Here is a 12,653-nt window from a genome sequence, read left to right as displayed (position 1 = left end):
GCAAAACTGTTTCTCCTAGCACATGTCTGCATTTACAGCATTCAGACAAGAAACTTCTCTAGACTGCCTTTTTTCCAGTTAGTAAGAAACTTACCTTGGACATTTACAGTAACTTAAAAGTAACAGGATGGTAAGAAGGGATGAGAAAGATATATTGTGCAAAGAAAAACATGATGCCTTAAAGCATAAATAGATCCTGCCATTGATATCCAAAACAGCAGAAAAATCATTTGTATGTTCAGTGTGCATACAGGCACTGCATTAAAGCTGATCTTCATTTATTGGAGTAGACATCCATAGAATCATAGACTGGTTTGGGTTGGAAGGCACCTTAAAGGTCATCTAGTTCCAACCCCCCTGCCATGGGCTGGAACACCTTCCACTAGACCAAGCTGCTCAAAGCCCCAACCAACCTGGCCCTGAACACTTCCAGGGATGGGGCATCTACAACTTCTCTGGGCAACCAGCTCCAGTGCCTCCCTACCCTCATAGTAAAAAATTTCTTCCTTATAACTCATCTAAATCTACCCTCTTTCCATTTAAGGCCATTACCCCTTGTCCTATCACTACATGCCCTTGTAAAAAGTCCCTCTTCAGCTTTCCTGTAGGCCCCCTTTAGGTACTGGAAGGCTGCAATAAGGTGTCCCCAGAGCCTTCTCTTCTCCAGGTTGAGCAGCCCCAACTGTCTGAGCCTGTCTTCACAGGAAAGGTGTTCCAGCCCTCTGATCATCTTCATGGCCCTCCTCTGGACTCGCTCCAACAGGTCCATGTCCTTCTTATCTTGGGGGCCCCAGAGCTGAACACAGTATTCCAGGTGGGGTCTCACAAGAGCAGAGTAGAGGGGAAGAATCACCTCCCTCAACCTGCTGGTCATGCTTCCTTTTATGCAGCCCAGGATACGGTTGGCTTTCTGAAAATGGGTTGAAAAGGCACATTGCTGGGTCGTGTCGAGTTTCTCATCAACTAACACCCACAAGTCCTTCTCCTCAGGGTTGCTCTCAATCCATTCTCCACCCAGCCTGTATTTATGCTTGGGATTGCCCTGAGCCATGTGCAGGACCTTGCACTTGGCCTTGTTGAACTTCATGAGGTTCGCACGGGCCCACCTCTCAAGCCTGTCAAGGTCCCTCTGGATGGCATCCCTTCCCTCCAGCATGTTGACTGCACCACACAGCTTGGTGTCATCAGCAAACTTGCTGAGGGTGCAGTCAATCACACTGTCCACGTCACCAACAAAGATGTTAAACAGCGTCAGTCCCCAATATTGACCCCTGAGGAACACCAGTCTGCTTCAAAAATAACTACAAAAATGCTTGCAACTTGCTATTAGTTTAAATATTTCACCAAATTCTCTCTACTAAATTCTAAATCATCTAGTACAATAAGTGATATTAAATTCAAATAGTAATGATAAGCAGCAGGAGAAAAGCTTCATTCTGACAAAGCATTGGATACTCTCTCTCTAGGAAAGCAAGTCGTTTTGCCCAAATGCTAAAAAAAAAAATATGAGTGAAGTTCCAGTTCAAATAGCATACCCCCACAGATTCATATAGCAAAAATTAAAATCCTGTACAGACTAGAGCTAAAATTCCACTCCAGGAGTTTTAGGATCTGCAAACCAGATAAAATTAAACAGTTCCCCATTTTCCACTACAGCAAGAGACACTTGGACTGGTTTTGTGTCATGGCTACTTTAATAATACCTGCCAGAACTGGAGATGGAGGGAGGGAGATTAAAAAAAAATAAATAAATAAACAGAGCTATTCTACAAGCTCAGCCTCCATTTTTTCCTTTCAGGAAGATCAGAGTTTCTCTTATCTCTCAGCTGAAAAGTAGTCTTCTCCCAAAATAGCATAGAAGAGATATTTGCAACTCTCCAGTTTCTCCAGACTTCTACTCTCATGGAGCCGAACAGTATCTTGTAGAAGAAAGCCAGAGAGAGAAGCCAGGCAAATCTCCATTAACACTGCTACCAAGAGAGGCCAAGCGTCGTGTCAGGTGTTGGACTTGTGTCTCTCCATATTTCTACACCATCAACATGTCAGCAACTTTATTGCTATTTCTGTGCTACAATCAACTGCCTCCTTTATAATACTTCTTGTAATGTTAGTTAATACTTCTTGTAACATTGGTTAATCTTTTACATGTGTCATTTCCAAAATGCATGATCAGAAAACTTGGCTTTGCTACTTTTTAAGTCCAGGCACCAGGTGGTTACCATGTATGTCCTAAAACTGCCTCTAGGAACTTAAACACACACTGTTGTATAGTTTCTAGAAGTATTTTTAAATAAATAAATAAATAAATCTCTAGTTTACAGGAAAATCCTCCTACAATTCTACACTGTATAACAACCCAGATTGCTCACTAAGAGGATTACTTAATTTACAACACATTGAGTTGTATTACCTCAGTGCTTATAAAGTATATTCACTGGGACAGGAAAATAGTAAGACCAACTTCTCAATTCTTTGCTTAAAAAGAAAAAAACCAAACAAACAAACAAAAAACCCCACAAAATAAAAAGAAAAAAGACAGAGATGGTAGATAAGAAAACAAAACATTTCCAGAGAAGAAATATTAATCATAAGCTATTACCTGCAGGAGCTTTAGCTTGTGAACTGCTCCCAGCTCTCATGTTGGGCAGAGTTTGTGTTTTTAGTGGACCATCAGGTACCTGCAAAGCTTGTGTCCCATCTGAAAATGCTGGTTTCACCAAAAGTTCAGGTCTGGAAGCAATACGTGGCATAGTAGAGGACTGGATATAAGGACCTACTGCTGCCACTCGACTTGGAGCAGAAGCCACTGGCTGGGGTAAATTCCCATCTGAAGAGACCTTTGAAAAAAAAAAAAAAAGAAGAAAATTTAAAGAATGTTATGCTGCAGTATCCACCCATCCAAGTTTGAAATAGAAGTCAAAGAGGATAAAACAAGTAGAAAATGATACTCCAGTATTAAAAATGGTTTTCTAAAAAAATCTTTAAGAGAGATAAACATGAGGTAGTAATAGCAAAAAAAACCCCAACATGACAGCGTAAGAGGAGTTCTTGTCCATAAAGAGTAAGTTAACACCAATGTACCATGAAAGTACTTTAATAATACAAGACTTCCACCACGTATGGATAAAAACAACAAGTCTAGCATCTGAACAGCCTTCCCCACAAGCCAGTTTTTACTTCAGACTGTACAGGCCACAAATTAAATTAATTTTTTTGTTATTAAATATCCCACACTTACTGGTACATTCTCTTTCTGTTGCAGAGCTGCCTTTTTCTTCCACAGGCGCTCTCGCAGCTCATTAACACGCTTATCCATGACTGCCACCTCCGAGTTGCGCTTGTTCAAACACTCCCTCTGTTGCTGCAGCTTGGCATTCTGCTCCTGGTTCAGTTTGTTCCTCAACTGAATAAATTCACAAAGCAGGGGTGGGGGGGCGGGGAGGAGGGGAAAACAACAAAAATCAAAACAAATTAACTTTCAGGATAGGGGACAGGAAACAGTTACAAAGAGAAAAGCCTTCTAAAAAGTCAAGTCATGCTGGCAAACTCAGATTATTTTCTCCAGAGAAAGTGTTGGTTAGTCTCCAAATTTTGCAGAGAGGAAAGGTATAAACACTGCCTGCTCCTTCCCCTGTTTACGTTGAACCCAGTACAACTAATCCTTCATCCTCAGCACGCAGGCAGCCACACAGCTCTGTCAGGAACAGGAGCAATAGGATTTCTTTCTGACATAGTAAGAAGCAACCCAACCAAGTTTTAGCCCTTAGAGTTCTGGGTCACAAACTGGCTTTCCATTACCTGTAGCTCCTTATACAGGCGGTCAAGCTCAGCTACAGCCGACTGGTTGTCGTGGTAACCATCAATTCGGCCGTTCTTCAGCATCTCCAGTTGCCTGGTGAGTTCCTCTACCTTTGACACGGCCAGCACCAGCTCGCGCTGCTTTTGCTGGAACAGGCTGTTCATCTGTTCAATCTCCTCCACTGGAGAGGACGAGAAGCACAATAGCTGCCCTGAGAAACAGCCGAGCGTGGGCTGCTCCCACGGCAGCAGTTAAGGGGACAGAGAGCACCCTGCCGGCCTCCGGAGCAGGGCTGCACACAGGCTGCAGCCGACTGCCGCAACTCACGGTCCCTGTCAAAGCAGCTCTTCCGCGAAGCGGTTGTAAAAGCAAACACACCAGCGAGATTATGTAAATTCAGTCTACTTAGAGCACTGATGAGCGGAGCAAGAGAGTATTTTTCACCTTCTGAAGTATGGAGACAAACAAAAACCGCATGACCAGGCTAAATTTCATCTGTAGAAGCCTAAATTCACTTAATGTTGAATTTCACAGGAAGAAGCTCACTCAACCACAAGGCATATTTATGATATTTAAAACTCTGAATTTAGAGCATAGGAACTCAATGACAAAACACTCGAGCTGTTATATTAAACAAAAACTCAGAGGGCTTTTTGCATCTATTACAAACAGCTGTAATCAGCTGCTCCCACTGCCAAAACTGTTGCACTATGGAACAAAGTTTAGGGTATCAGTAGGAGTTCAAGCAAGTACCAAGAACCAGACCTGCTGGGGAGGGTACAAGGAAACAGATACGCATGCTCCAAGATCTTGTATTACTCTACCATTCATCTACTCCTTTAAGCTGATATTTATTTTGTGCACACCCCCAAACAGAAAATGCATTCTCCCCATACAAAACCACTTTTGCTTTATCTGTAAAACATCATGCTTCAGAATAAAACAATATATTTATATTTTAACTTAATAAACCAATATATTTTCATCTGCATCCAGCTGGAAATGACAAATTCTGCCCAATAAATACAGAGGTAAGGTGAAAAGGTAGGCAGAAGAATGCATGTTGATATGAAGTCTGAAATAAATATTTACTGTTGCATCAACATGCTGAACTGCAAGCACCCAACTAGCACAGTAGCAAGCCAGACACTAGTCGGATTTCCATAATTAAAAAGAAAATACTCGGCCACTTTGGCCATTAAGTTACCTCTTGCGTAAGAGGCAACGTGGGTATCAGGCCAAGCTTTGTTACAGGCCAAGAAAATAACACTCTAAATGTGTGGGGTATTAACATCAAGGATGGAAAAAGTTGCTGTGGTACACAAAGGTATAGCAAGGAAAAAACCTACACTGTAATTAAAAAGCAGATATGCTAGGCTCAAAACACAGGGTGCCCTTATGGGATATTTTAAAATACAGTAAGAAAAATATATTTTGTTCTAGGTAATTCAGGAGTTTTCCTGGTAAATACAAGATGTGAAATTGTTAAGATTAACATTTCCTGGAATGCTGTAAATGCCGCCTCTAAATCACTGAAATCACCAAAAATTTTAGAGCTCCAAGAACCACACTTCATGAAAAATCACAGGCTACTTTCCCCAAGCAGCAACTCACCTAATTTCCCATTGCTGAGTCTTTTTTGCTCCACATGGCCTTTCAGTGCTCTCACTTTCTTAAGTTTGGCTTCCTGATTCTCAGCAATTTCCTTTAATCGCTTCAGTTTTTCCTGTTCAGCAGCTTGCTGTTGCTGGCGCTGATCTTGCTGTTTCAGGAATTTCAGACGTTGTTCCTGCAGTCAAGACAAGGAATTTTTCTTAATTTTTTTTTTTATATGAACTTATGGTAAGGTACTGACAAAAACAGTCTTAAAAACAATTGCCACAGCAGCTCAGATCAGCTTTAGGCCAGTATACTGACTTCACAGTGTCAAGGGAAGTCTGAGAGAACAGCAAACATGTACTGATTCTGTCCCAACACAATCCTCCAGGTACAACCATTCTGTAGTACAAGAACCTATGGAAACAGAGGTGGTATCCATGTCTAACAGCCCTTGGTAAATTTTTCTTTCATGAAATTGCTCAAAACCCTTTGAAGCCTACGGAAGATTTAGCATTCATGTTCCATGACATTTGCCAATTTCATTTAATCACTACTTGGCTCTTAAGTTGCAAGAGCTAATGATTATTTTCCCTCTACCTTTTCCATGCTGCTTGTACTTTACAGATCTCTATTATATGTCACATTTTAAACAACTGTAAGTCATGCTGGAATATATTAGACATTCTTTATACAGAAGGCATTCCATAAATTATTGATCATTTTCATCACTCTTTGTATTTTTATTAGTTCTGCGAGAACCTCCTTAAGATGGGGGATCACTGCATACCAAAGCTCTCAAAATTTACAATTTCCTGGTAGCGATCACTGCTATCACAACACAGGATGATTCAAGACATGGGAAAACCTTCACAGTGACCTGGCTCCCATTTATACAACAGACATTATGTCAGCGGAGAGGATCCTTCTGCCTCTCCAGGAGTAGAAGAGTAAAATGGTGTGCTATCAGTTTCTATATATAGAATTCTATAGTTTAGAGCTAAAAGAAACCACTACATCACTTATAGAGACTTCCTTTAAATCACTGGCCATTACACATGGCTTCTAGTTCTGGACATGATAGGTTGTTCCAGAGGTAGGTGAACTACTAAGACTTTCCCAAGCACCCACTAACAGCCAAGACTACCACTGCTTACTAACATTAGAACTCAACGCTTCCTCGAAAAAAATCACCACTGCTATTTAGAACAGGGCCTCTTGTGCACTTTGAATAAAAAAGGAAGAGCAAAAGCATGAGTTTGCCTTCTGGAGAAAGCCAGGCAGCACCTGCAGTGTATGCACTAGTTTAGAGTCAATCCCACACAGGAAAATGTCAAAAAATAGATAATACAGCTCATGTCTAAAAAGAAAGTGTGTTTTTCCCCCTCAGAATCTATTTTTAATATTGCATCTGATTTCAGAAGGCAGAAAAGAGGCAATGGAAAGCCTCTCTTTGGAGCAAACCTAGTTTCCTAAATGCCCTTTCAGGGAGACAATATTAAATGAAAAACTCTCCCATGGGACACCCACAAGGCTACTCTTCTGCAAACCACAGGCAGCAGACACCTACCTGTACGGGTAGCTATCCAGTCTCAAACTCATAATTTATTTTTTTTTTAAATCTTGTACGATTCCCTTTATAGTAATATAGTACATATATATATAATGTTCCTATATCTGGTTTCATATAGGCAGTGACTACAGTGTTATTGCTATTTATAAGACCAAGGTCTATTACTACCACCTGTGAGTGAAACTGCCAAAAGTTACCAGAGTTTACGCTCCGCTTTTATATGAAACACTCACCTGTCATTTGGAACCAAGAGGGCAACATTCTACCTTGACAAATTAATCTGAGCAGGATAGGTATTAACTGTGCTGCTTAAGATCAAGTGAAAACTAATCACTTTGCTGATTGACTGATTTCTTACATTTATATTTGCATCTTCTTCATACCAGTTCTTACCATAAAACAGAAATAAAGTTTTATTTGCTATTTTGACAGGCCATAGTACTACTTTGCAGGTGCTTCAGAACCATTACAAAGCCATAGTTTGAAGCAGTCCCCCAAGATACACCTACTGAAAGCCAAGGGACCCAAACACGATGCTAAACATGGGGCGGGTGCTAGAACTCAGCTACCTCGAAAGGAGAGTGAGACGGGACTTATGACAGAGGAAGAGTAGCAAGACCAAGAGCCCCAGAGCAGCCCTCTTCCCCTGTAGAGCACATTCTGAAAGGCATGGGAACTCATCCATCCAGACAGCCAGTGCTCTTCAGGATGGGCTTGCATTTAACGATTTTTTGCAAAAAGCAGCATTTTCTATGGTATTTTCAAGAGTAGTGTGAACAACACTTAAGTCAAATATGAAATCCATGCCACCATTCTGAGTCGTCATTCAGAGTATATTTTCCCCTAAATAATTTAGGAGCACCCTGTGTGCTTTCATTAGCTTTTCTGTTATTGTTCAGCAAACATTTTATAAATCATTCTCTTAGCTACTTTTATCACATACATGCCATCTTTCCCAGACAGCTGCCCCAGGAAACCAGGCACACTGAACTCTGTCAGGAGAAAGCAAGATATCATTACAGGACAGCGTTATATCCAGAGACAAAAGCATTGTTCGGTGATCAAACCAGTGAATGGCTGGTCACAACACAGAACACAAATAGGGCTGGCAGAGCCACCAGGGTGAATGACAATATATTAATGTTATAATGCTCTATCCTTTCAGTAAGCTATATGGTCACTTACATCACTGGCATTATTTTAATGTTTTACTGCTAGATATTTGCATAGGTTGACTTTCAAATTTAAAAGAGGGAGCCAAAGAAAGGGAGCCCTCTGTTTACAAGAGGTGAAAAAAACCACAAATCCCCAACCCTCCCTCCACCTCATGTGACTCTTACTACCTTTGTTCCTGGCTGTAAACAATCTCATTCCAAACTCACCTTGTTAGCCAGCATTTGCTGTTGAGCCTCAATTTGTTGCTGCTGGCGTGATGCCATTTCCTGAAGTTCAGCCAGTGTCATATCCATCCTTGGAGCACTGACCTGTCAAAGAAAATCCAAAGCATGCTAAGTCTAGAATTTTTAATTTGGCTAGCGTGCAATTCCATAGAGCTACTGCAGAAAAGTATGATAAAGGTCTTTAAAAAAATAATAACAAAAACTGAGTATCCAGTAAAATAATTAGAAAGAAATGGCATATTTCCATGGTAAAAGAATAAATAGTTGTAAGCTCATACACATGTGTAGCCCAATCCAGCAACACACACAAGCTGACATCTCTTGAAACATTAATATTTCTAGCAAAATCTCAGCAGCATTTTAAAGAGGCATTTCAGAGCCCTTTATAATTAAGCTCAGCATGAATCAGCTTTGACTGACTGAGCCCAGAATGCTCAGCACACAGCAGGATTGATCTATGGTCGTAGGTGTACCGTTCAAATTCAATTCAAAGCACTTCAATGCAAGTTGAAGAAAACAGAAAGTTTAAATATAGTGGGGGAAAAAACCCACCACCCTCAAAGGTAGCATTATTATTACATGAGTTACCTGTTCACATCTGTTTCCTGAACCTAGATTCAATCTTATATCCATAATTATATCTTCTGGACCAAGAAAAAAATGACAGACAGTGGATTCAATGCTGAAACGCTAGCTGGTCTCAACTTGAAATCTGGAACTAAGGGATCTCTGACACAAAACTGAACATGAAATTACTAATGAACTGAAGGAAAACAAGAGAAAATTTTCAATGGGAGTAGAAAAGGGAAAGTATGCTGAATTTGTATGGGTGATCTCAGAGCAGCAAACACAGATATGGCAACCAATGGATCTCAGAGACATCTTAAGAACTAAAGTCAAGGGTGATAATTGTTAGAGGCTTTATGTCTGTTTTACAGCAGTCATTAGAGATCCCTCCAAAACAGCCTCTTAGTTTCCAGGGTAGGATTTGCACCCATATCTCAAAGGAAGGGAAGCCTCCATTTTCACTATACTGGCCGCTGCATCAAGCACTTACTCCATTCTCTATTCTTCGATCACCAGGCACTTTCACACCATTTCTTTTTAAGGCTGGATCTTGAGATCTTTGGCCAGTCCCTAGAAGAAATACAGGATAGTCAAAGACAGTAAGGTATTTTAGGATTTTTCTTATCCCTTTAGACATAGCATTCAATACAAAAGGGGAAACAGTACAATCATTTTGTTTTAGAATCTGAACAACTGTTCTTCCCATGCTCTTGCCACTTAGAGAAACTTGACTGATGACACAAGATATTTTTGTGAGACTGCTGTTCAATGTCAACATTTATTTTGCGTTATAAGATTATTTAAAAACAGACAAACAAAAAAGCTTAACCAACAGTATGCTATTTCAATATTTTTCCCATGGTCAACAGGCCCCTAGTAAGTCTGCATTACAGATTAATAGTCACAAAAACATGTTCCCCTCTACAAATGACACGAAAAATATCTGGTTAATTCAGTGAGGCATTTAGACCGCAGTGTCTTAAAACCAGCATCTAGATGTTCTGGTGTGCTTTTGTCAACTGCGTCACAGAGAATATGAATAACAACAGTTAAAGGTTAGTCACCTATCATGAAAGATGCACCACTTAATCTACAGCTGAGTGTTTGCACATAACAAAGTTTAAAAGCACAATTTTTTTTTTCCTGGCAATCATTGTGACAGTAAAGATGCTACTTAACTAGAATCCTACTTTAATGTTTCCATCAAATTATGTACAAATGGTGTTCAGATGCCAAAGACCAAGCTCGCTCATTTTCCTGTAGGACATATATGTACTACAGGATGAAACCATCTCTGTTCACTTCTTAGATATTCTTAGGTATCACTTGATACCTATTTCAAGAGCATATTCTTGCAAGACTAACTGCAGACCTCCTAACTATTCATTTGCTCTTCCTCAAACATATTGCTTAGCAATGCCGTGGCCAATAAAGTGCCAATAATCCTTATACTATGAGCACTCTGGACTTGAAAAATTACAGTGTGACAACTAAGCTGAACTGCAAGATCCTTAGTAGGTAGAGATAGCACAGCTTTAACTTTTCATGTACTCATTCTACCATCATCACATGTTTCAAACATCAAGATACATTTAGCCATTTTGAAACACACTGGGTACAATGCCACTTAACACAAATGTGGTATTTCCAACACCAAGGAAAATTACCAAGGATGAAAACAGAAAAAGGGGAGGAAGACAACTGATTTAAAGGTGAAAGTGTTAAGGATTCTACTGAAGAGATTAACATGAGATGCACAGAAAAACCTTGAAAAGCAAAAAGTCATTTTCTTTGTAGGTTTCATATTTAGATTTACAACGCATAGATATTACATTCTCAGAGAACTTAACTAGGCAGTTCATTTAATGCTATTCCTGAAACTAATATGAATGTGTAGATTGTGGGAGAAACATCGAAGAACTCCATCTTTTGCCAAGTATGCTAAGTTTATCATCCTGGTAAAAACGTACTATCCAGGTGAAACATCCTAAGCCCAAATAACAAGCTACGTTACTGGACAACAGTTTGGTTTCTAGATTTAGAAGAAGAGACCATCACAGATCTCTAGGTATTTAGCTGTAGCTAATATATTTAATACAGGATGCACATGGACGCTTTGGTGATGACCAGCTCTAGAAAACCTGCAAAAGTTCCAATTTGGATGTAATGTCCCCAGATCTGGCAAGGAAGGATGAAGTATTTACTAAAATGAACAAATTTTCTGTTACTAGCATTCTCTGTTCATAAGAAAATAACGGCCAGACCAAAGAGGGCTGCAATACCATACTGACTACCAATATTAATAAATAACACACACAGGCTGTTTCCTTAACCTTGAGGAATGAAATGAAACTTAGACAAATGGACCAGCTGAGATCAACACCTACCTGCTTGCCGGCAGGGAGAGCGTTCATGCCGAAGAAAGAAACGAACCTCACTTCTCTGCATTCCAAAGCGCTGCAAAATATCCAGCATCCGTTCATTATCGGCTATGGGACGTTCTGAAAAAGTAAAAAGCCAGTTGACTATTACATACCTATGTAGCTTGGGCACATACCAAAAAAAAAAAATCTGTCCATCTTTCACCTGAACACCTTTTATTACTCGGGTACAGTGTGTGCATGTAAGCCTTGCCCTCATCCAAAGCACTTCTAACTTTCCCTTAGGAAGGCGCTGTACCACTCCTTGCTTCTGAAATTAAACCAACGCCTCTGAAAAGTAGATACACTCCTTTAAAAGTCAGTCCCCAAAGGGAGAAGCTGAGGCACTGTCACAGCCCAAGGGGAAGCAAACAAGCAATTCAGAGCTTTTAGCTCTAGTGCCTTAAGTTTTGTATTTGCAAATCATCTCACCCACTCACCACCACAGGAGATGTGCTGGCATACCTTTTGCTCCACTTCTGTGGAACCTCAGACAAACTTATTTCTCAGTCATTCCCGCCCCCTCCTCAAGGGCTCCCCTGCCTTGATTCCTACTCCTATTCCAATGAGAAAGAAGAGAGATGCAAAGATAAACTCTCAGAGAAGAATTCTTCTCTTAATGCTTCCTAAGGATTGCAATCAAATGCCAGATTGCAGGCCTTGCATTCAAGCTTGGGCAGAAGCACTCAGTACCCTGAAGAGGCTCCTACGCAGTACTCAACAGGCCTGATCCTCAGCAAGCCATGACAGCTCCTGTCACTTCAAGTGTTCTCCTATAGTCCTGTCAGCCATAGATCCAGCTCACTCTCTCAGACCGCAAATTTGATGAAGTTCAGAATACATGTGTTTCAAAAGCTGTGCTTCTGATAAACCTGGAAAAGCCAAACTATTTTGGATTCATCGCTCAAAGAAAAGAAAGAGACAGTGAAAAGGAACTCCAATAAGAATTTGCTATTCTTTTCAGACAGTTAAGATGAGATTTCTTAAAAAGTTACATGCACAGGTCCACTGAATTCCTTTTCCTGCTCTTGTTCCCAAGTTCAGGATTCAGTCACATTTCCAATTTTTAAGCCTTACTTGTTGCCTTTTGATATTGCAAAAATCCAGTGGGAGTCTTTATCTACTGCCTTCATTTACCAGTACTCCTCCCTTTCTGTATTGCTGTTCTTCCAAATTTTACACACTTCATAGCTGAGCATTCACAGAGAGTATATAATTAGAATTACTTATTGGCCTCTAAATCTTTACACAGAAGCAATTGCTTTTGTTAATCTAGACAATTCACCGTATATTTTTAC

The 12,653-nt window shown here is 40.3% G+C and overlaps 1 protein-coding gene across 1 annotated transcript in view; it reads right to left on the bottom strand.

The window, feature by feature from the left end:
• TP53BP2 (tumor protein p53 binding protein 2) overlaps positions 1–12,653 on the bottom strand; it is a 50,941-nt gene that overhangs the window by 13,951 nt on the left and 24,337 nt on the right. Inside the window, exons 3-9 of the mRNA XM_075042568.1 lie at positions 11,323–11,436; positions 9,426–9,505; positions 8,351–8,452; positions 5,414–5,588; positions 3,799–3,980; positions 3,239–3,403; positions 2,600–2,837 (exon numbers count right to left, since the gene is read on the bottom strand). Of these exons, the coding sequence (XP_074898669.1) occupies positions 2,600–2,837; positions 3,239–3,403; positions 3,799–3,980; positions 5,414–5,588; positions 8,351–8,452; positions 9,426–9,505; positions 11,323–11,436 (1,056 nt within the window). The remainder of the gene's footprint in view (positions 1–2,599; positions 2,838–3,238; positions 3,404–3,798; positions 3,981–5,413; positions 5,589–8,350; positions 8,453–9,425; positions 9,506–11,322; positions 11,437–12,653) is intronic.

This window comes from Buteo buteo, chromosome 12 (genome assembly GCF_964188355.1).
Source record: "Buteo buteo chromosome 12, bButBut1.hap1.1, whole genome shotgun sequence".
Classification (NCBI taxonomy): Eukaryota; Metazoa; Chordata; class Aves; order Accipitriformes; family Accipitridae; genus Buteo; species Buteo buteo.
This window is presented reverse-complemented; position numbering and strand designations above follow the sequence as displayed.